The sequence below is a fragment of the Dendrobates tinctorius genome, unplaced genomic scaffold (genome assembly GCF_039654945.1).
Source record: "Dendrobates tinctorius isolate UK_male_01 unplaced genomic scaffold, ASM3965494v1 ptg000016l, whole genome shotgun sequence".
NCBI lineage: Eukaryota > Metazoa > Chordata > Amphibia > Anura > Dendrobatidae > Dendrobates > Dendrobates tinctorius.
In genome coordinates this window covers 12,404,129-12,428,825 of record NW_027361684.1, presented here as the reverse complement: position 1 = coordinate 12,428,825, position 24,697 = coordinate 12,404,129, and the positions used below count along the sequence as shown (strand labels likewise).

Genomic DNA, 24,697 nt, shown 5'->3' with positions numbered 1-24,697 from the left:
CGGATGGACTCTACGTGCCTGGTTCCCACCGTGAAGCATGGAGGAGGAGGTGTGATGGTGTGGGGGTGCTTTGCTGGTGACACTGTTGGGGATTTATTCAAAATTGAAGGCATACTGAACCAGCATGGCTACCACAGCATCTTGCAGCGGCATGCTATTCCATCCGGTTTGCGTTTAGTTGGACCATCATTTATTTTTCAACAGGACAATGACCCCAAACACACCTCCAGGCTGTGTAAGGGCTATTTCACCAAGGAGGAGAGTGATGGGGTGCTACGCCAGATGACCTGGCCTCCAAAGTCACCAGACCTGAACCCAATCGAGATGGTTTGGGGTGAGCTGGACCGCAGAGTGAAGGCAAAAGGGCCAACAAGTGCTAAGCATCTCTGGAACTCCTTCAAGACTGTTGGAAGACCATTTCCGGTGACTACCTCTTGAAGCTCATCAAGAGAATGCCAAGAGTGTGCAAAGCAGTAATCAAAGCAAAAGGTGACTACTTTGAAGAACCTAGACTATAAGACATATTTTCAGTTGTTTCACACTTTTTTGTTAATTATATAATTCTACATGTGTGAATTCATAGTTTTGATGCCTTCAGAGTGAATCTACAATTTTCATAGTCATGAAAATAAAGAAAACTCTTTGAAGGAGAGGTTTGTCCAAACTTTTGGTCTGTACTATATATATGCAATCGATATTATACAGTGTATTACACATTTACAATTTATTACAGTTTTTTGTGTTCTAAAGTTGTATTCCAATAAATAGATATTATGTTCTACCTCAATATCTTGATTATTGGATCATAGAAATGATTAAATGTCTGATGTTCACATTGTACTACAATAAATTTTTCACTTAAATATAAGCAATATATGTGGGAGTCGGAGTCGTGGAGTCGGAGTAAGGGAAATTGAGGAGTCGGAGTCGCAGGTTTGGCTTACCGACTCCACAGCCTTGACATTAATACAGATTTATTGTGCCATCCAATAGTAACAATCATTACAGGTGCCTGACTGGACTACATACTTTGGAAGGTAATATTTCCATAAACTGATAAACAATATTTCTGCAAGTCCCATAAATTTACTATGACTCCTGTTTCTAGCGTTTCAGATTAATGGGATTCTACGATGAATTAACATTAGATCAACAGTGATGAACCACTCGGGCTTTTCCTAAGGCTATGTGCACACAGAGTTTTTAGGCTCTGCGGATTTTGTAGTAAAAACCGCAGATAAATCCGCAGGACTTTTCTGCGGTTTTACACCTCATAATGGATGAGATGTGAAACTGCAGCATTTCTGCACTAAAGAATTGACATGCTGCGGATTGTAAACTGCAGCAAAACCGCGCGGAAAAATCTGCAGCATGTGCACAGGGTTTTTCAGTTTACCATTGAAAACAATGGTACTGCACAACACACCTAAATCTGCTGCGGACCCACAGCTGCAGAAACGCTGGGGATCCGCAGCAGAATCCGTACCGTGTGCACATACCCTAAAAGGTACATACATAATTCTTTTTATAAGCCATTGTTATGGAGAACCAGATGCATCCTGTTGGAGGAAAAGTTGCAAAATCTCGAAGAGAGGTTAGCTACGTTGAAGATCATTAAGGAAGGTGAAGAGTTCTTGGACAGAGCAGAATTATCTCTTCATGTTACAGAAAGAGAAGAAATTCGTAGTGCACCTGAAGAAACAGAGGAATGGAGACATGTGACCCGGAGGATCAGGAGGCAGTCAGCGCCCATACTGCTCAGAAACCAGTACCAGGCTCTCACGCAGGAAAACGATGAAGAAATACATCAGGATAAGACTTTGCCAACAAACAGCAACCTTGTACGCCTTCAGAGTCCTCCTGGATGGAGAAAGAAAAATGTTGTGAAGAAGAAACGGAGAGTGGTGGTCATGGGGGATTCCCTGTTGAGAGGAACAGAGGCCGCTATCTGCAGACCGGATATAACTTCAAGAGAAATGTGCTGTCTTCCAGGTGCAAAAATTAAAGATGTGTCTGACAGGATATCAGGACTCCTCAGACCTACAGATGACTACCCATTCCTGTTACTACATGTGGGGACAAAATGACACCGCAAGAAACGACCTGGAAACCATCTGCAGAGACTTTGAAGACTTAGGCAAGAAAGTGAAAGAACTGGGAGCGCAGGTGGTCTTCTCTTCCATCCTCCCAGTGGATGGCCATGGAACAAGGAGGTGGAATAAGATTCTGCAGGTGAACAACTGGCTACGTCGATGGTGCCGTCAGCAACGATTTGGATTTCTGGATCACGGAGTGAACTACTTATACGATGGACTACTTGCTAGAGATGGGGTGCACCTTACGAAGACTGGAAAGCATGTATTTGGAAGTCGCCTTGCTACACTTGTAAGGAGAGCTTTAAACTAGAACAACATGGGAAGGGAAGCAAAAGACCAGAAAAAGCCATACACCTGACAAATGCTATTGAGAACTCTGCTATTAGAAGTGGAAAGGAAGAACAAAGACAAAAGAATCTAATTAATAAAAATATTGGAGAAAGAGAAACCAATCACAAACTAAAATGTTTCTATACTAATGCACAAAGCATGGGCAACAAACAAGGAGAATTGGAACTACTAACACAGGAAAATAAATATGTCATTGGAATCACTGAAACTTGGTGGGACAATACACATGATTGGAATACAAGACTAGAAGGATACAACTTATTTGCAAGAAACAGACTTGATAAACGAGGAGGGGGTGTCGCATTGTATGTCAGAAACGCGTATATCTGCACAGAGATTGAAGCTTCAGAGACTGGGAGTTCTGTGGAAACTGTTTGGGTAAGAATACAAGGACAGAACAATGGAAAGGACACCATTGTAGGCATTTACTACAGGCCACCTGTGCAAGCTGAAGATATGGATGAACTCTTTATGCATCAAATGGCCAAGTTCTCCAAAAAATATGGGAGATTTCAACTATCCAGACATTTGTTGGGAATCTCTCTCAGGCAAAACTAACAGGTCAAGGAAATTCTTATCCTCTCTTGCTGACAACTTTATCTTCCAAAAGGTAGGGGAGAAAACAAGGGGAACTGCTACCTTGGATCTAATCCTTATAAACAGGGAGGAAATGGTTGAGGAGGTAAAAGTGGCTGGGACCCTAGGAGGTAGCGACCATGCTATTTTAGAATTTTGGATAACTAGAGGCGGAAGACCTGTGAAGACTCAGACGTCAAGGTTAGATTTCAGAAAGGCAGATTTTAAGGGATTCAGAAAGAGAATTGGAGGGATCCAATGGCTGGATATCCTTAAGGACAAAAATGTCCAGGAAGGATGGGAAATCTTGAAAAATGAAATTCTCAAAGCACAGTTGTTAACAATTCCGAAAAGAGGGAAGAATAGGAAGCATTTAAGGAAACCAGGATGGATGAACACAAAACTTAAGCACATGCTAAAAAGGAAGAAAAAAATGTTTATAAAATGGAAAGAGGGAGGCATATCTAAAGAAGAATATAATGCAGTCTGCAGAACCTGCAGGGCACAAATCAGATTAGCTAAAGCTGAAAATGAATTGAGGCTTGCAAGAGATGTCAAAAGCAATAATAAAGGATTTTGGGGATATGTCAAAAGTAAAAGAAAAGTCAAAGATGCTATAGGATTTTTACAGGATGAAAATGATGAAATGGTAAGACAGGATATTGAGAAGGCTGAACTTTTAAATTCCTATTTTGCATCTGTTTTCTCTCAGAAAGGAAATGTAATATCAACTGTTATTCACTGTCCTATTAAGGGAATAGAAGAATCCAGGATATCTATAAACAGAAAGATAGTGAGGAAACACTTAGCTAACCTAAATGAATTCAAGTCTCCAGGTCCAGATGAATTACACCCCAGAGTACTGAAGGAGATAGCAGAAGAAATTTTTGAACCCCTCTCCATAATCTTTGAAAATTCTTAGAGAACAGGAGAAGTGCCAGAAGACTGGAGAAGAGCAAATGTTGTTCCTATCTTCAAAAAGGGGAAGAAGGTGGACCCAGGCAACTATAGGCCGGTGAGTCTGACTTCTATACCAGGAAAGATCTTTGAACAAATTATTAAACAACATGTATGTCAATACCTGGATAAGAATGAAGTGATTACACAGAGTCAGCATGGGTTTGTAACTAATAAGTCATGTCAGACTAATTTAATTTCCTTCTATGACGGTATCACTGATTGGGTGGATCAAGGAAATGCTGTAGATATAGTATATCTTGACTTCAGCAAAGCATTTGACAAAGTCTCTCATACAATCCTTATTGAAAAAATGACTAAGTATGGAATGGACAAGGCAACTGTTAGGTGGATTCATAACTGGCTTAGTGATCGGACCCAAAGAGTGGTCGTAAATGGCTGCACATCCAGTTGGAAGAATGTCTCAAGTGGGGTACCACAGGGCTCTGTCCTGGGCCTTGTATTGTTCAACATCTTTATCAATGATTTAGATGAAGGAATTGAGGGTAAACTGATTAAATTTGCTGATGACACAAAGCTAGGAGGGATAGCTAATACTAGAGAAGAGAGAGAGAGGATTCAAAAAGATTTAAATAAACTGGAGAAGTGGGCAGCAACTAACAGAATGGTTTTTAACAGGGAGAAATGCAAAGTACTACATCTGGGCAATAAAAATGAAAAAAGCATATATAGAATGGGAGGAATAAGGCTAAGTGACAGCACATGCGAAAAAGACTTGGGTATACTAATAGATCACAGACTGAATATGAGTCAACAGTGTGATGCAGCAGCAAAAAAGGCAAATGCAATTCTAGGATGTATTAACAGAAGCATACAGTCTAGATCACGTGAAGTCATTATTTCCCTCTACTCCTCTTTGGTCAGACCTCATCTGGAATATTGTGTCCAGTTTTGGGCACCACATTTTAAAAAAGACATCAACAAACTGGAGCAAGTTCAGAAAAGAGCGACCAGAATGGTGACCGGTCTGCAAACCCTGTCTTATGAGGAAAGGTTGCAGGATTTGGGAATGTTTAGTTTGCAAAAGAGAAGACTGAGAGGAGACTTAATAGCTGTCTACAAATATCTAAAGGGCTGTCACATTGTAGAAGGATCAACTTTATTCTCATTTGCACAAGGAAAGACTAGAAGCAATGGGATAAAAGTGAATGGGAGGAGACACAGATAAGATATTAGAAAAAACTTTTTGACAGTTAGAGTGATCAATGAGTGGAACAGGCTGCCACGAGAAGTGGTGAGTTCTCCTTCAATGGAAGTCTTCAAACAGAGGCTGGACAGACATCTGACTGGGATGATTTAGCGAATCCTGCTTTGAGCAGGGGGTTGGACCAGATGGCCCAGGAGGTCCCTTCCATCTCTACGATTCTATGATTCTATGCATCGGTGGGCCCTAATAATAATAATCTTTATTTATATAGCGCCAACATATTCCACAGCGCTTTACAGTTTCAAAACACAAGTCATAAGTAACAACGTTAACAATACAGTAATCAAAGTAAAATAAGACGACCCTGCTCGTGAGCGCTTACAATCTGCAATGAGGTGGGGGAGATACAAAGTACAGGTGTGTATTTACAATGATGGTCCAGCCATCTTGAGAAAGTGGGGGACAGAGATAGTGAATGGGCTACATACTCAATTGCACATAAAATGACCGATTAGTGAATGTGATAGGCTGCTCTGAATAGATGTGTTTTGAGAGAGCGCCTAAAACTGTGCAAATTGTGGATAGTCCTAATTTCTTGGGGTAGAGCATTCCAGAGGATTGGCGTAGCGCGGGAAAAGTCTTGGAGTCTGGAGTGGGAGGTGCGGATTAGGGCAGAGGTTAGTCGAAAGTCTTATGCAGAGCGCAACGGTCGGCTAGGCCGATAGAGAGAAATGAGGGAGGAGATGTAGGGGGGTTCTGCACTGTGGAGAGCTTTGTGGGTGAGAACAAGTACGTTGAATTGGACCCTATAATGAATGGGCAGCCAATGTAAGGACTGGCGAAGAGCGGACGCATCCGAGTACCGATTAGCCAGGTATATGACCCTGGCTGCTGCAATAAGTATGGACTGGAGAGGGGAAAGTCGAGTAGCGGGGAGGCCAATTAGTAGAGCGTTGCAGTAATCCAGGCGGGAGTGGATCAATGCGACAGTGAGGGTTTTTGTTGTTTCCATGGTGAGAAAAGGGCGAATTCTGGAGATGTTCTTTAGGTGTAGGCGGCAAGAGTGGGCAAGAGATTGTATATGGGATGTGAAGGAGAGATTCGTGTCAAACATAACACCCAGACAGCGTGCCTGCTGCCGGGGTGTTATTATGGTGCCACCCACGGAGAGGGAAATGTCAGATTTAGGGAGGTTAGTAGATGGCGGGAGCAGAAGTAGTTCTGTTTTTGAGAGGTTAAGTTTCAGATAGAGAGCGGACATGACGTTGGAGACTGCGGACAGACAGTCACTAGCGTTCTGTAGTACAGCGGGGGTAAGGTCGGGGGATGACGTATATAGTTGTGTATCATCAGCATAAAGATGGTACTGAAAGCCAAATCTGCTGATGGTCTGTCCAATTAGGGCCATGTAGAGAGAGAAGAGAAGGGGGCCCAAGGACAGAGCCCTGGGGTACCCCGACAGCGAGAGGAAGAGGAGATGACGTGGAGCCAGCGAACAAAACACTGAAGGAGCGGTCAGAGAGATAGGAAGAGAACAGAAGAGAGCAGTGTCCTTAATGCCTAGTGACTGGAGCCTATGGAGTAGGAGACGGTGGTCAACAGTGTCGAAAGCTGCAGATAGGTCAATAAGAATGAGCAGAGAGTGTTCACCGTTACATTTTGCTGTCAGAAGGTCATTGGTCACTTTGATGAGTGCAGTTTCAGTCGAATGTAGGGGTCGGAAGCTAGACTGTGAAGGGTCTAGGAGGGAGTGAGTGGAGAGGTAACGGGTAAGGCGGGAGTAGACTAGGCAAACAAAAGTTTAGAGATGAAGGGGAGATTGGATACTGGTCTGTAGTTGTTTGCGCAGGATGAGACAAGAGCAGGTTTCTTTAATAATGGAGTAATAATAGAGTGTTTGAAGGAGGATGGGATGGGAAAATGTCCGAGGAGAGGGAGAGATTAAAGATTGTAGTTAGATGAGTTGTGATGACTGGCGAGAGAGACTGGAGGAGATGTGAGGGCATGGGGTAGGTAGTGCATGTAGTTGGGCGAGAAGAAGAGGAGAGGAGTCTGGAGACTACTTCTTCTGTGATGGGATCAAATATGGAGAGTGAGCCAGGGGAGATGCAGGAAGGGATGGGAGTCACAGTACTTGGTTGGGAGCGGATTTCCTGACAGATATCTATTTTCTCTATAAAATGGGAGGCCAGGTCATTTGCACAAATGTCTGAGATAGGAGCTTGTGCTTTTTGCCTGAGGAGGGAGTGCCAGGTGTCAAAAAGTTTCTTGGGGTTGTTGGCTAGTGAGGAGATCAGGGTGGTGAAGTAGGTCTGTTTGGCGAAGTGAAGGGCAGAGTTGTAGGTTCTTAGCATAAATTTGAAGTGGATGAAGTCTTCTGGTGTGCGGGTTTTTCTCCATCGGCGTTCAGCACTCCTAGAGCATCTTTGGAGAAATAGAGTTTGCGATGTGAGCCAGGGCTGTTTTACTCTTGTGTTTGGAGGTTCTGATGGTGAGGGGCGCTACCTGGTCAAGGGTGGTTGTAAGAGTGTTGTTTTAGTGATGAACAGCCAGATCAGGACAGGAAAAAGAGGAGATTGGGGACAGGGAAGATTGTAGGGAGTCAGAAAGTGTTTGAGGCCCTACTCTACTTCTGTATGCCTATAACCTTATACTGAGGATTTCAGGGCTGTGGAGTCGGTAAGCCAACCCTGCGACTCCAACTCCGACTCCGACTCCTCAATTTCCCTTACACCGACTCCGACTCCAACTCCGACTCCACGACTCCGACTCCCACACATATTGCTTATATTTAAGTGAAAAATTTATTGTAGTACAATGTGAACCTCAGACATTTAATCATTTTTATGATCCAATAATCAAGATATTTAGATAGAACAGAATATATATTGGTGTACTACCCGGTTTTCATTCTTTTTGGTACAGATATGATATGGATAGACAGATATGGATAAATGGATAGATAGAGCAGATTTCTAATCTGCTTTTGCTATTGAAAACATTATCTATGAGCTCAAAAACCTTTCAGGTGATGCGGTTTTTTAAAAAGATGATCAGCTTTTGCAGCTGAAAAACGTATCCTCAAAAAACACAGGAAAAACGCTATGTGTGAATGTAGCCTTAGATTAGGAATAGAACAGCCATTTATAGGACATTTCATAACTTTCCCAAACTCCTATGAAAAAATATTCAGCACATCCTGCATTGAATTACTGTACCCAATTTATTATATATTTTAGGAGTCGGAGTCGGTCCATTTTATACCGACTCCAACTCCGACTCCGACTCCACCAAAATGAGCACCGACTCCGACTCCGACTCCACGACTCCGACTCCACAGCCCTGGAGGATTTACCAATAATTTTTTAGGAGATTTCATCATCTGAACATTATGCACATTAAAGGGCGTCTGTCAGCACAGAATGACTGTTCAAACCAAGTATAGGCGCTCGATGCATCCTTTTCTTGGCAAAATATTTAAGTACACCTACTTGTTTTCCCTCCATCTCCACCCTGGAGACCCCGAAACCCTCGATTTTGAAGTATATGTTGCCCTGTTCTCTGCCATTCAGATAAGACAAATACGTCCGGGAAAAAGAGTGAATGGAGAGTTGGATCTCACCATTCAAGTCTATGGCATTTACAAGAACAGCAATACAAGTTGGCAGCTGTCACTAACTATAAAAAGACTTGAATGTGTAAAATCCTGCCATGTGCTCCCATCTCTCCATCTATACAAATATGGCCGACCTGCTCATCTGCTGAAGCAAGCATCAGACTCCTATTCCGTCTATAGGTGGGGGCATATATTTATGGAGGACATGACCCAGGTCTAGGGGGTTACGTACTGACGCCAGGCTCTTGTTGCAGACGTTTTTTCGCTCAGTCTCTTTCTGCAGACTAGCATCATAAACATTTTTTCAACATGTCACTATTTCCCAAACTCAAATAAATGCAGATATTTGTATACATTATATCCCCTTCTCCTGTTATTAAAGAGAATTTGCTAGCAGGATTTCACGCCAAAAAATACAACTTAAAAAAGGTGCAAAGCATCTGATGAATAGTTGCAAATCAAAAAGCCACAGAGGTATTCATGCCAAAATTATTGGGAATTAAGAATGAGTGAACCCGAATGGTAAAGTTCGGCGTTCGTACCAGACACCTAGTGTAAAGTCACCGAACACAGACTTTTTACTGCACATTCGGTTTCGCCAGTCTAATAAAACTTGTTAAAACTTAAGGCTGCATCGCAGCCAATCAGCAAACTTTTCGATCATGGACACTTCAGGAGCCATCACAGCCATGCCAAATATTGGCATGGCTGTGACTGGCCAGCGCAGTGTGTGACCCGGCCACTATAATGCTCTCAGTGTAGGGATAGCACGCAGCTGGAGTGAGGGACAGACTCAGAATGCACACTTTGCAATCCATATCTGTGGGAGCACAGTGCTAAAAGCCATTGCGTGGCCTCTGCACCCATATCTGTGGGAGCACAGTGCTAAAAGCCATTGCGTGGCCTCTGCACCCATATCTGTGGGAGCACAGTGCTAAAAGCCATTGCGTGGCCTCTGCACCCATATCTGTGGGAGCACAGTGCTAAAAGCCATTGTGTGGCCTCTGCACCCATATCTGTGGGAGCACAGTGCTAAAAGCCATTGCGTGGCCTCTGCACCCATATCTGTGGGAGCACAGTGCTAATAGCCATTGCGTGGCCTCTGCACCCATATCTGTGGGAGCACAGTGCTAATAGCCATTGCGTGGCCTCTGCACCCATATCTGTGGGAGCACAGTGCTAATAGCCATTGCGTGGCCTCTGCACCCATATCTGTGGGAGCACAGTGCTAATAGCCATTGCGTGGCCTCTGCACCCATATCTGTGGGAGTACAGTGCTAAAGGCCATTGCGTGGCCTCTGCACCCACATCTGTGGGAGTACAGTGCTAAAAGCCATTGCTTGGCCTCTGCATCCACACCTGTGGGAGTAGTACTAAAGGCCATTGCGTGGCCTCTGCACCCACATCTGTGGGAGTACAGTGCTAAAAGCCATTGCTTGGCCTCTGCATCCACATCTGTGGGAGTACAGTGCTAAAGGCCATTGCGTGGCCTCTGCACCCATATCTGTGGGAGTACAGTGCTAAAAACCATTGCTTGGCCTCTGCACCCATATCTGTGGGAGTACAGTGCTAAAAACCATTGCTTGGCCTCTGCACCCATATCTGTGGGAGTACAGTGCTAAAGGCCATTGCGTGGCCTCTGCACCCATATCTGTGGGAGTACAGTGCTAAAAGTTTTACCCAGATCAGAAATATAACAGACCTTGCATAACTTTCCCAAATTCTTATAAAAAATTTACAGCACATCCTGCACTGAACTACTGTACCCAATTTATATTTTTTAGGAGTTGGAGTCGTTACATTTTATACCGACTCCACCAAAATGGACACAGACTGACTCCAAAGCCCTGGCCACAAGATGTTGAAAAGGTGTTAGATTGGATGGTTAAGTGGTTTCAGTTCCTTCACATTATCTTCCACCTGGTTTACTACATAAAGTGCACAGTTGGCATTGAGAACCATGCTCATCCGGCTTCCACCCCCTTGCAAATCAAGAAAAAGAACAAAGTAAGGAGAAACAGCGAAATTACACTATATTAAAATAGTAATGTGAATAAACAATAATATATCGCTGGAGAGTGTTGGACAGTTAGTAGGACAGTCGTGTTGCAAACACCAAACTTACAGAAAAAAACGACCAAAAAGTCCCAGAAAGATAATGTATTTATTGAGTCATTATAAAAAATTATTTAAAAAACATACAGTTAAAATGTATAATACATATACTGAACAAAAAAGAGGGGTTATGCTACCCAGATATGAGGCATAAAGTATATACGACAAAATTGTATAAACAAAAATAGTGATTAAACAAAATAGGTATTGATATTTATAAAAAATAATAATAGATAGTAAACAATATAAAGTGCACAGACACCAAAGAGTATATACTAGAAACCATAAACATAAGTGTAAACCACTACCACCGTAAACCTATATATATCAATATACCAATATAGTGCATCTGTGTGGTAGGCTGAAAAAGGACACAATGTGTGTCACAATATTACAATGTCTGCCGACCAGGAAAGGGGAAAATGGTGTAAAAATAATAAAAATATGTGAAAATACATACAACCTCTCCTGGTCTCCTGGGAAAGCAACCCGGTCCCGACGCGCGTTTCGCGCTAAGCCTTCATCAGCATATTTTTATTATTTTTACACCATTTTCCCCTTTCCTGGTCGGCAGACATTGTAATATTGTGACACACATTGTGTCCTTTTTCAGCCTACCACACAGATGCACTATATTGGTATATTGATATATATAGGTTTACGGTGGTAGTGGTTTACACTTATGTTTATGGTTTCTAGTATATACTCTTTGGTGTCTGTGCACTTTATATTGTTTACTATCTATTATTTTTTATAAATATCAATACCTATTTTGTTTAATCACTATTTTTGTTTATACAATTTTGTCGTATATACTTTATGCCTCATATCTGGGTAGCATAACCCCTCTTTTTTGTTCAGTATATGTATTATACATTTTAACTATGTTTTTTAAATAATTTTTTATAATGACTCAATAAATACATTATCTTTCTGGGACTTTTTGGTCGTTTTTTTCTGTAAGTTTGCCCCTTGCAAATCAGCCAAGCACACTGAGCCAAGTCATGCAGCAGTCTTTTTTGCTTTTTGATGACTGCTGGCTGGGGTTCTTTCGTCCATCCACCTGGCCCTGCCCCATAAGGCTATGCGCACACGCTGCGGATTCACCTGCGGGTTGTTCTCGTGCGGATCCGCAGGTAAAACCGCAGGTAAAGTGACCTGCGGTTTGACACCTGGACCATGGAACAGGTGCCGAACCGCTGTGGAATCCACAGAAAGAGTTGACATGCTGCGGTTTGTAAACTGCAGCAAAACCGCGCAGAAAAAACCGCAGCCTGGGCACAGCGGTTTTGAAAACCCATAGGATAACAAGGTACTGCACCATGTCTGCAGAACTGCTGCGGATCCACAGGGCCAAAAACGCTGCGGAACCGGACCGCAGCAGAATCCGCCGCATGTGCACATACCCTAAGTGGATGTGATTTGAGTGCACTGATGCCCAACCACTTATTTTGGATAATGACTATGTGTGGGTCAGTGGACCACTGCAGCACATGTCAGAGGATGACAAAACTCAGCTGCCAATTGCAGCATCTTTCTGCAGTGTGCAGACTGGCAAGGACTGCAGGGTTGAGTTGTGGAAGATGATGCGGGAGATGGAGGTCCTAGACCCCACATGGAGAAGAGGCCATCCTAGCGATGTGCACAGTTTGGAGCAAGATGAGGTGGCCATGCTGCCACTAGACCACAGCAAAAGAGGGAGCATGGTGCTACGGCACATCAGGCAGCCCCTAGCCAGTAGGCTGGCTGATACAGCCTACCATGCCGCTGAAATCATTACACCAAACACAGCTCAGAAGAGATCCGTGGCAAGATGTCCACATTTTCCTCCACTCGTACCTACACCCTCCTGGTTATAGATTGCTAGTTTTAGTTTTGTAAATTCTAGGTTGTTTTAAGTCTGTTCCATTACTAAAATAAAAAATAAAATAAAAAGTGTTGGATTACTCCTCCCTTGACTGTTTATTTTACTAATATAGCGCCATTAATTCCACAGCGCTTTATAGACATTATCAGCACTGTCACCATTGTGGCTCACAATCTAATTTACCTATCAGTATATCTTTTGGAGTGTGGGAGTACCGGGAAGAAACCCACGCAAACACAGGGAGAAGATACAAACTCCTTGCAGATGTTGTTCTTGGTTGGATTTGAAACCAGAACCCCAGCGCTGCAAAGTTGCACTGCTAACCACTGAGCCACCGTGCTGCCCTGTATCTCCACTTCCTCCTCCACTTGCTCCTGTTCCTTCTGGTTCAAGATTCTGATTTTTTTTTTTATTTCTGCTCTGCTTAGCGTAGGGACAGGACGCAGCTGTAGTGAAGAACAGTATTAGGTTTTGTGTGTGCGCAGTTTACCAAAAACATTGTGTACTCTGCAGCCATGTCTGTGATAGTACCGTGTGCAACCACAAGTTTTTACAATCTTGATAATTTTCAACTGTGTCAGTGGGAGTGAGGTGTATCTAAAACACATTTTTGTTCTCTTATGCAATCATGTCTTTGATAGTACTGTGTCAAAAGCCACTGTGGGTGTTCTTTAACCCATATATGTGGGAGTACTGTGCCTTTAAGATGCTGTGTGTACCCTGCAACCCTGCCTGTGGGGGTATTGTGCCTATTGTCTGGGTGTGAATTTTTTTTAATCAGCTTTTGTAGGGGAAATGTGGAAACATGCTCTGTGGGTGAAATTTGTTAGTACCTTCTATGAGGATACTGTGCCTAAAAGCCTCTGTGCATTCTGCAGCTGTATCTGTACCAGTAGCGGGCCTAAAAAATTATTTTACTCTTCTTTGCAACCGGGCCTAATGCTTAGTAAAGGATTTAACTACTCAAATTACAGAGCCTCTAAATTTTCATGAATGGCTATTCTGTCTCGCTAGATCAACTGCTGACTCAGGTGAGAAGTGGTTAATTTGCTTGACTGCTGCATTCCTTGGATGTGCTACCTGTTTAATCAGGCTGTCTCTCCAGAATAGCACCCCGATTCTCCATTACCCGTGTGTACTCTGCAACCCCTCCCGTGGGCGGTTTGAGATTGGATGGCTGCGCAGTGCCTGTAGCTCCTTCATTTTGTGTTCCACCGGGTCCACGCAATCATGGCTCCAGTTCAAACAAACAAGAAAATAGAAACGGAGTACAATTCTATTATGCCTAGCTGAAGTATTCAGGCATGGTTGCCTGCTCTGAACAATAATTTTTTCAATGGAAATACTTTGGGTCCCCAGGACCCTAAGGCACCAGTACTGGAGAAGCATCCCAAGGCTGAAGGGCTGTGACTAGTGGAAGCAAGCCTCGCGTTGGACCTCCACTGTATCCAGAATCAAACTACAAACTTTTTATCTGCAGTCACTCTACTGTATGAAGAAAGTTTGGCTCTGTGGGCAAAATTTGTAAGCTGCTTCTGTAGAGGTACTCTGCCTCATGCTCTGTGGGTGACATTTCTATCTGGACTGCCATTAGCCACCCTCACGAAGGACCGCCAGCTCGACCCAAGATCATACTACCAGCTTGCAATGTACACAACTGGAGTTGAAATTTTGGAGTTGTGGGGGTAATATGAAAACATGCCCTGTGGGTGACATTTTTAAGATTCTGTGGGGGTATTATGCCCAATGCTCTGTGGGTGACATTTGTAAGCTGCTTCTTTAGGAGTACTCTGCCACATGCTCTGTTGGAGAAATTTCTAACTGGACAGTAGCCAGCCTCAGTCTCCGTGAGGACACCTATTTTATGTTATTCACGTACTTCCTATTTTACCATGATTGCTATGGTGACAAAACCCCTTTAAGTCATTTTCCCATCTATCCACATTCATCTGCAATTGTCCTTCGCTTACCCCCATTTTGCTTCCTTTTGCAGCCCCCTAGCCTTTACTCTGACAATTTTACAACACTGAGGTTTGGGTCCCCATTGACTTGAATGGGGTTGGAGTCCGGGGTCAAGTTCGGGTCCCGAACTGAACTTTTTAAAAAGTCCGCCCAAACCCAAATAAACAAGGTTTTGCTCATCACTACTGGTAACCTCTGCTGATTAATAAGTCCGGCGACGTATGGAGGTGCAGTACGACATTACAGTCATGACGTTGCTGGGATCTACTGTTCTGATGGGGCGTCAGGGATACTGGCAGCTATTAGACAGTTTGCAGAGCTCTGCCACAGAGTAACATGGTAATGTGGCTGCTGGACCAAGGTACTGCAAATCACTTTGCTCATGCCTGGGTTCCAAAGTTTAGCAATTTTTCAAACCTTGCATGACGTTTTATGACTCTTTGCATATACACCGTATATTTTTTTTTTTCAAGAGCACATGAAAAGTTTTTGTTTTTTTTTAAAAAAAAAGGTTTTCCCCCCACGAATAAAAGGCGATGGTTGCTTTAGCAATATGAAGAATTTACAATAAAAAATGCTTACGCCTAAACACGACAGTATTTTAATTCTGTTTAGGGCGTGTTCACACATTGCGCCTTTTCAGCGGTTTTTTAATGCAAATTTTCAGCAGCGTTTTACAGTACCAGCAAAGCGCATGAGATTTCAGAAATCTCACGCACACACTTTGGTTTTTCTGTCCTCCGTATTTTGTGCTTCGCTTCCTTTTCGCAGAATGCAGCATTGTCACTTCCTTCAGGGTTTTCCACTCATTGTAAGCAATGGGGGCTGAATAAACTCAGGTGTCAGATTTTGCTGCATATTTGGGCCAAAACCTAATGAAGCAGAATGAGATTTTTATTTTTAATGTACGTTTTTTTTTTGTTTTGTTTTTTTAACTTGAGACCCCATTGGTAACACTGTATAAGTAGAGAATGGTACGACTGATAACAGACCGTACAGCGCTACAGAACAAGTCGGCATTATACGAGGGATGGAAAAGAACACTGATCAAATCTGCCATCATGATAGTTGTGAATACATGGGGAAAAATAAAACTATGGATTACTTTCATTAATTGTGCTGCCAGAGTTATCATAAGCTGCATGATCAGGAAATGTACAGTCGGCCAAAAGTTTAGAGAATGACACAAATATTATATTTTCACATGATCTGCTGCCCTCTGGTTTTTATGTGTGTTTGTCAGATGTTTTTATCACATACAGAAATATAATTGCAATCATATTATGAGTAGCAAAAGGTTATATTGACAGTTAGAATGAGTTAATGCAGCAAGTCAATATTTGCAGTGTTGACCCTTCTTCTTCAGGACCTCAGCAATTCTCCCTGGCATGCTCTCAATCAACTTCTGGATCAAATCCTGACTGATAGCAGTCCATTCTTGCAAAAAAAATGCTTTTATTTTGTCTGAATTTGAAGGTTTTTGTTTGTCCACCCGTCTCTTGATGATTGACCACAAGTTCTCAATGGGATTAAGATCTGGGGAGTTTCCAGGCCATGGTCCCAAAATCTCTGTTTTGTTCCCTGAGCCATTTAGTTATCACCTTTGCTTTATGGCAAGGTGCTCCATCATGTTGAAAAAGGCATTGTTGATCGCCAAACTGCTCTTGGACGGTTGGAGAAGTTGCTCTTGGAGGACATTCTGGTACCATTCTTTATTCATGTCTGTGTTTTTAGGCAAGACAGAGAGGAAGAAAAAAAAAAGTGATCCAGCTGGAGACTGAGGCGGCTGCAATTTACAAAGCTTTATTGGACAACTTAAAAATATATTGGTTCTTTAAAAATTTCTTATAGCAAACACCATGCACACCAGTGAGGAGGATCAACGCGTTTCAACTAAAAAATAGTCTTAGTCATTGCAGCCGCCTCCGTCTCCAGCTGGATCACTTTTTTTTTTCTTCCTCTTGCTCCTAATTCATGTGGATGCTCACCACAGTCCGTGCTGGGCGTTGGCAGGCTTGGGGATTGCTCTGCAGACGGGTAAGCTGACTACAACTTTTTTTTTTTAACTAAGACTGAGAGAGAGCCCATTCCCTTGGCTGAGAAGCCACCCCACACATGAATGGTTTCAGGATGCTTGACAGTTGGCATGAGACAAGACTGGTGGTAGCGCTCACCTGGTCTTCTCCGAATAAGCCGTTTTCCAGATGTCCCAAACAATCGAAAAGGGGATTCATCAGAGAAAATGACTTTACCTCAGTCCTCAGCAGTCCACTCCCTGTACCTCTTGCAGAATATCAGTCTGTCCATGATGTTTTTTCTGGAGAAAGTGGCTTCTTTGCTGCCCTCCTTGAGACCAGGCCTTGCTCCAAGAGTCTCCGCCTCACAGTGCGTGCAGATGCACTCACACCTGCCTGCTGCCATTCCTGAGCAAGCTCTGCACTGCTGGTAGCCCGATCCCGCAGCTGAAACACTTAAGAGACGGTCCTGGCGCTTGCTGGTCTTTCTTGGGCGCCCTGGAGCCTTTTTGGCAACAAGGGAACCTCTCTCCTTGAAGTTCTTGATGATGCGATAGATTGTTGACTGAGGTGCAATCTTTCTAGCTGCGATACTCTTCCCTGTTAGGCCATTTTTGTGTCAGTGCAATGATGACTGCACGTGTTTCTTTAGAGATAACCATGGTTAACAGAAGAGAAACAATGATGCCAAGCACCAGCCTCCTTTTAAAGTGTCCAGTGGTGTCATTCTTACTTAATCATGACAGATTGATCTCCAGCCCTGTCCTCATCAACACCCACACCTGTGTTAATGGAGCAATCACTGAAACGATGTTAGCTGGTCCTTTTAAGGCAGGGCTGCTATGATGTTGAAATGTGTTTTGGGGGATAAAGTTAATTTTCTAGGCAAATATTGACTTTGCAAGTAATTGCTGTTAAGCTGATCACTCTTTATAACATTCTGGAGTATATGCAAATTGCCATTAGAAAAAATGAAGCAGTAGACTTTGTAAAAATTAATATTTGTGTCATTCTCTAAACATTTGGCCATGACTGTAAGTGCTGCTCATGGTGACATTTACAACAGACATTGATCAAAAGAACCATCACTAGCCAACAATGACACCCCCTGCGCCGGATCGTAAAGATGGAAATGTCAGTCAGATCCTCCGGCCATGACTTATCAAATCAACTAAATTGTTTGTCAGTGATTTAGAAAGTTGGCAGTAGTGAGTCACAGACCTGAACTACTACTGTATCTTCATCGGGATGTCTAAGATTAGAAAAACATGGCGGCTTTCTTTAGAAAACAATGACCCCCAACCATTGGATGTGTATGGCAGCTCAGCTCTATTCATTTCAACGGGGCCGAGTTGTAATACCAAGATGCAACCCATGGTCAGGGATGGCGCAATTTATGAAAGAACGCAGCCATGCTCTTCTAATCCTGGACAAACTCTTTCAGGAGTTAAAGCACCACTCCAGCATTTTTTTTTTTTGCGGCACTGGAGTGGTGCAACTAATGCAAGATCCCTGACTTAAGCGTTATACTCGTCACCAGTCGCCATCGTGATCAGTTATCAATGTCGCTCTTTCGTCCCGATCGGAAGTCAAAGTTAACACTCACAAGCTCTCAGTATAAGTTTATGATTGCCCCATTCTAGCTCTCAAACTTACACTGGGTTGTGACTTCCGGATCTTCCAGCAAACACTGGAGCCACCTGCAGAAGAGGACCAGAACGGCGCCGGTATATGATGAAACTGATGGCTGGTAAGTATAATGCTATGGGCCAGGGAGCTTGGACTAGTTGCACCACCCCAGTGCTGCAAAAAATAAAAAAATGCTGGAGTGGTGCTTTGAAATATATAATGACAATGTTGGATCAGTGGGAGTCCAACCTTCAAGTCCCCAATAATCAGCTTAGTAGGGAGAAAGCAGAACAGTGCACACCGTGTCCCTTCATTGGTTATAAGCCTAGTCCTATTTTAAGCTTGCATAAGATCAGAAGCAGAAAATTGCACAGACTTGTGCCATGATCATGGTGCTTTCCAGCCCCATCTGTTTCCCAAGTAAGGCCAGGGTCACACATGCAAGAAACTCGCATGAGTCTCGCATCTCAATACCAGGCACTGCCGCCGGCAAACGGACCGAAGCACTCAGCTGCATAGAAATACATGCAGCCGCACACTCCGGTCCCAAGTGACGGCGGCAGTGCCGGATATTAAGATGCAAGACTCGTGCGAGTTCTTTGCATGTGAGACCCTGGCCACCTTTTGTTACCACTCCATGGTCAAGTTTAAGCTCACATGCCCATTGTACACACTTTCAGTAGTGGACATCAGTTTTTAACACCCTCTATTGGGCAGATCAAAAGTGGGCAGGGGAGTACTGTTAACAGGCAAAGAAGGGAAGCCACGTATTACCATTAAACTGTTCACACCAGATTAAAGGGAATCTGTCACCCCATTTTCGGCCTATAAGCTGCGGCCACCGCCATCAGGGGCTTATCTACAGCATTCTGTAATGCTGTAGATAAGCCCCCGATGTACCCTGAAAGAGAAGAAAAACACGTTAGATTATAATCACCGGGGGGCGGGGGTGGTGGGTGTCGCGGTCCGGTGCCTCCCATCTTCACACGATGACGTCCTCCTTCTTGCTTCTCCCTCGGCTCCTGTGCAGGCGTATTTTATCTGCCCTGTTGAGGGCAGAGTAAAGTACTGCAGTGCGCAGGCGCCGGGAAAGGTCAGAGAGGTCCGGCGCCTGCGCACTGCAGTACTCTGCTCTGTCCTCAATAGGGCAGATAAAGTACGCCTGCGCAGGAGAAGCAAGAAGGAGGACATAATCGTGTGAAGATTGGAGGCGCCAGACGGGACGGCGACACCCATCGGACCGGACAGAACGCCAGGGTGAGTATAATCTCTTTTTTCTTCTCTTTCAGGTTACATCTGGGGCTTATCTACAGCATTACAGAATGCTGTAGATAAGCCCCTGATGGCGGTGCCGGCAGCTGATAAGGCTAAAATGGGGTGACAGATTCCCTTTAAGGATGAATTCAGACATCCATATGCTACCGCAATGTCTGGATCGACCATGAGTCATCTGATCCAAACTAACAGCCTAAAGGGCCCGTCACACTAAGCGAGATCGCTAGCGATATCGCTAAAGAGTCACCGATTTTGTGACGCAGCAGCGATATTGCTAGCGATATCACTATGTCTGATACCTCCAACCGGCTCCCCCGCTGGTTATCGCTGATCGTGCGAGAACGTCCTGGACCGTTTCTCGTCAGCCGCTTCCTGTTGGCGCCGACGAGCGACACGTGGACGCGGGCGGGAGGACGTCTTCATCGCCACGTCTGACAGGTAAGTAACGACCGCCGACATGTCGCTGGTGAGATCTGCCTGTGTGGCAGCTCACTAGCGACAATTTAGCGATGCACCAGCGATCCTGACCAGGTCGTATCGCTGGTGCATCGCTAAATGTGTCGGTACCTTTAGGGTATGTGCTTCCAACATCTTCAGGAAACGCCAGCAATTTTTTCCTGATGCTTCTTTAGTGTTTTGGGTTTTTTAAATTGTTTCCCGAGCACTTTTTCGACACTTTTTGGCAGTAATTATGAACGTCTTTTTACTGGCATTCAACAATGAAGAAACCACTAGCGAATATTCAAGCAAAAATGTTGTCAAAACACTCAGGGCGCCTGTCGAGCCATCCCACTGACTTGTATTAGAAAATGCAAAGCAACTACAAAGTGGAAAACACCTGAAGAACGATCAGGTCACTTCTTTTAACTAGTTGGAGACCCCAAGTGGATAAATCAGGCTCAAAAAGACTGAATGTGTGGACAGCAAGTTGTTTTCACGTATAAATTAACACATTAATTCTTTTGTTTAGTTGGTGGGTTTCAGAGCGGAGCCACATGAAAAAGGATGGTGTGCACACAAGTGGCTCAGTGGTTAGCACTGCAGCCTTGCAGCGCTGGGGTCCTGGGTTCAAATCCCACCAAGGAGTTTATAAGTTCTCCCCGTGTTTGAGTGGGTTTCCTCCCACATTCCAAAGACATACTGATTGGGAATTTAGATTGTGAGCCCCATCGGGGACAGTGATGATGAGGTCTGTAAAGCGCAGAGGAATTAATAGTGCTATATAAGGGAGTAAAATAATTAAAACAAATATACCTTATAGGCATGTCTGAAAATGTTAGTTCAGGTCATAAGAACCATCTTCGGTTCCGACATTGTGGATCACATATGGACCTTGAAATACGAACGTGGGAATTCAGCCTGAGAAGTAGTACCAATGTGACAGAAGCAATAGACGAATTGCGACTTTCAGAAAAATTATGAAAAACTAGATGAGAGTTGTACCTCTCCGCATGCCTGATAAAGGCGATCGCATTGCTACTAGTTCTTCCTACTTTTACGATAATGCCTATGCAGCGATATTTTTTATTTGTGAAAGTGTAAAAGACTAAAATTGTCTTTCATCAACATCGATAAAAAAAAAAAAAAAAAAAAAAAAATGTACCCAAGCTTATAGAACAGCACACGGCACGTTCTCCGTCCTGCCAGAACATCTCTCGTAGACACACAATCCCATTATATAACGTAGACGCCAGGGCCGAGAGCCACATCTTCTAGAATATTCATCTGATACAACTTGTTTCCACCCGTATAGAGGAAACAATGACAGCGACACAATAGCCAATAGCACACGACGTTATCACCGTCCACATCTACATGGACTCAGTGACCCGGGAGCAGTCGCCCCAGATCTGTCTACACGCGATACAGGCATTTAGGCGAGTCCTGAGCTCTGGCTGCGGACACTAGGCCATATGAAGCAGCTGACTGGAGAGGAGGAGGAGGCACATAGCCGGCTTCCAGAACTCAATTACCCCCTGCAGCAAGCAGCCGGCCTGAGTGGTTTTACGTAACTACACACATCCCCTAAAACAGGGTTCCCCAACTCCAGTCCTCAAGGCCCACCAACAGGTCATGTTTTCAGGATTTCCTTAGTATTGTTCACGTGATAATTGCATCACCTGTGCAATACAAAGGAAATCCTCAAAACATGATCTGTTGGTGGGCCTTGAGGACCGGAGTTGGGGAACCCTGCCCTAAAAGAAAACCCTACAATAAAACAATAAAACATGGCAAGAATAACAAACAGAATGAGACACTAGTGATCCGCCATAAGGGGCATTCTAGTGATCCGCCATAAGGGGCATTCTAGTGATCCGCCAAAAGGGGCATTCTAGTGATCCGCCATAAGGGGCCACTCTGTGCACTAGTGATCCGCCATAAGGGGCATTCTAGTGATCCGCCAAAAGGGGCATTCTAGTGATCCGCCAAAAGGGGCATTCTAGTGATCCCCCATAAGGGGCATTCTAGTGATCCCCCATAAGGGGCATTCTAGTGATCCGCCATAAGGGGCATTCTAGTGATCCCCCATAAGGGGCATTCTAGTGATCCCCCATAAGGGGCATTCTAGTGATCCCCCATAAGGGGCATTCTAGTGATCCCCCATAAGGGGCATTCTAGTGATCCCCCATAAGGGGCATTCTAGTGATCCCCCATAAGGGGCATTCTAGTGATCCCCCATAAGGGGCATTCTAGTGATCCGCCATAAGGGGCATTCTAGTGATCCGCCATAAGGGGCATTCTGTGCACTGCACCCTAAATTGGGTATTAACATCTAGAAGCAACACTAGTAAAACACCCAATGATCTTATGTGGGGTCCGGGCCCAGGCAGCCGCTCACACCCCAGTGTCTGCCGTTATATATATATACACCAGGGTGTGATCTATCAGCTCAATTGTTTCTAGATTTACAAAAACAATCATTTTGTAATTGCAACAACGCATCTTGTAACAGACAAAAGACTAAGCGTGTGGCGCAGGCCTTTGTTCCAGGCTATGCCACAGGCAATTTAGTGACTATGTACCCAAAAAATTCCTCAATAAGTTGGGGGACCCCGGCTGTAAGTTTTCTTGCACATCAGTCACACTCCATAGAAGTCTCAATCACACATAACAGCGGTCAGGCACAAGACCACCCCATAGACCCCAATACTTGGCGACAAGCAACCTCTCCATTCAGTCGCAGGCGTTATGAGCCACAGCGCTGGTGACCTGGTCAGGGGGCTGAGTCTCAGTGTGGGGGGCAACGAGCAAAACCAATATCCAATGACCAATGCAATTATCGTTTCACAGTACAAGCCACAGCCTGGCATACGGCGTGTGCCCGGATAACCCACGGATGGCATTGCCAAGTCACTGGCACAGAGAAGCCATGGCCGCTCTGGCCAGCACCCCCAGACTTCCATGCTTCCCCCCACCCATGCACCCCCTGTAGTGCCCCCCAGGAGCCGACCTGTTTTCTTCTGGTGTGTTTCCTGCTGCTGTAGGGCGTGTTTCTGCTCATGTTTTATCGGCTTTGGCTGGTACTTGGCGCTGCCCTCGGCTCCATGCTGCAGGCTGCTGCTGGCCGTGTAGTAGTAGTAGCTGGGCGAGGAGTGCAGATGGTGGTGGTTGTGCTGCTGCTGCTGTGGGCCAGGCTGCTCCTCCATTGAAAGTGTGTGCTCCCCCTGTGCTGGCTGCAGAGCACGGAGCCCCTCTCCGGACGTGGGGTGCAGATGGGCCTCCTCCACTCAGGCCCAGCCGGTTGGTTCAAGGACTTTCTAGAAACGATTGACTGTCTCTCTCCAGCAATCAGGCATCTCCAAGTGCCCGTGTTCTCCTCCCCCGGCCCTCTGTGCGGCCTCCCCCATGTCTCCCCTCCCTGCACTCCGCTTCTGCAACCTCACAGGGCTGGGCTTCAACGTCAGCACTATGGCTGCCACTATGTGCAACAGCAGTGTACACACAGCAACCACAGGGCAGGAGGCCGAGGAGGACTACTCCCCTCACTGGACCCGCACCAGCCTCCACACCACCCACCAGCCTCCACACCACAGCTGACTTGTGCTACATTATCATAAAAAGACAATGTGTTTATGTAATGGACGATGCACATAATCCAGCTATCTACATAACACTATTATATACCACAATACTGTCCTCATATACTGTGCACAACACATCACTACAGTGCCATATACAATACATAACATACACCATAACACTATTATATACCACAATACTGTCCTCATATACTGTGCACAACACATAACTACAGTGCCATATACAATACATAACGTACACCATAACACTATTATATACCACAATACTGTCCTCATATACTGTGCACAACACATCACTACAGTGCCATATACAATACATAACGTACACCATAGCACTATTATATACCACAATACTGTCCTCATATACTGTGCACAACACATCACTACAGTGCCATATACAATACATAACATGCACCATAACACTATTATATACCACAATACTATCCTCATATACTGTGCACAACACGTCACTACAGTGCGATATACAATACATAACGTACACCATAACACTATTACATACCACAATACTGTCCTCATATACTGTGCACAACACATCACTACAGTGCCATATACAATACATAACATACACCATAGCACTATTATATACCACAATACTGTCCTCATATACTGTGCACAACACGTCACTACAGTGCCATATACAATACATAACGTACACCATAACACTATTACATACCACAATACTGTCCTCATATACTGTGCACAACACGTCACTACAGTGCCATATACAATACATAACATGCACCATAACACTATTATATACCACAATACTGTCCTCATATACTGTGCACAACACGTCACTACAGTGCGATATACAATACATAACGTACACCATAACACTATTATATACCACAATACTGTCCTCATATACTGTGCACAACACGTCACTACAGTGCCATATACAATACATAACATACACCATAGCACTATTATATACCACAATACTGTCCTCATATACTGTGCACAACACATCACTACAGTGCCATATACAATACATAACATACACCATAGC

The 24,697-nt window shown here is 44.2% G+C and overlaps 1 protein-coding gene across 1 annotated transcript in view; it reads right to left on the bottom strand.

The window, feature by feature from the left end:
- NUFIP2 (nuclear FMR1 interacting protein 2) overlaps nt 1-23,594 on the bottom strand; it is a 66,446-nt gene extending 42,852 nt beyond the window's left edge. The window contains exon 1 of the mRNA XM_073565476.1: nt 23,079-23,594. Within this exon, the coding sequence (XP_073421577.1) occupies nt 23,079-23,274 (196 nt within the window). The 5' untranslated portion in view covers nt 23,275-23,594. The remainder of the gene's footprint in view (nt 1-23,078) is intronic.
- Nucleotides 23,595-24,697: the final 1,103 nt, after the last annotated feature.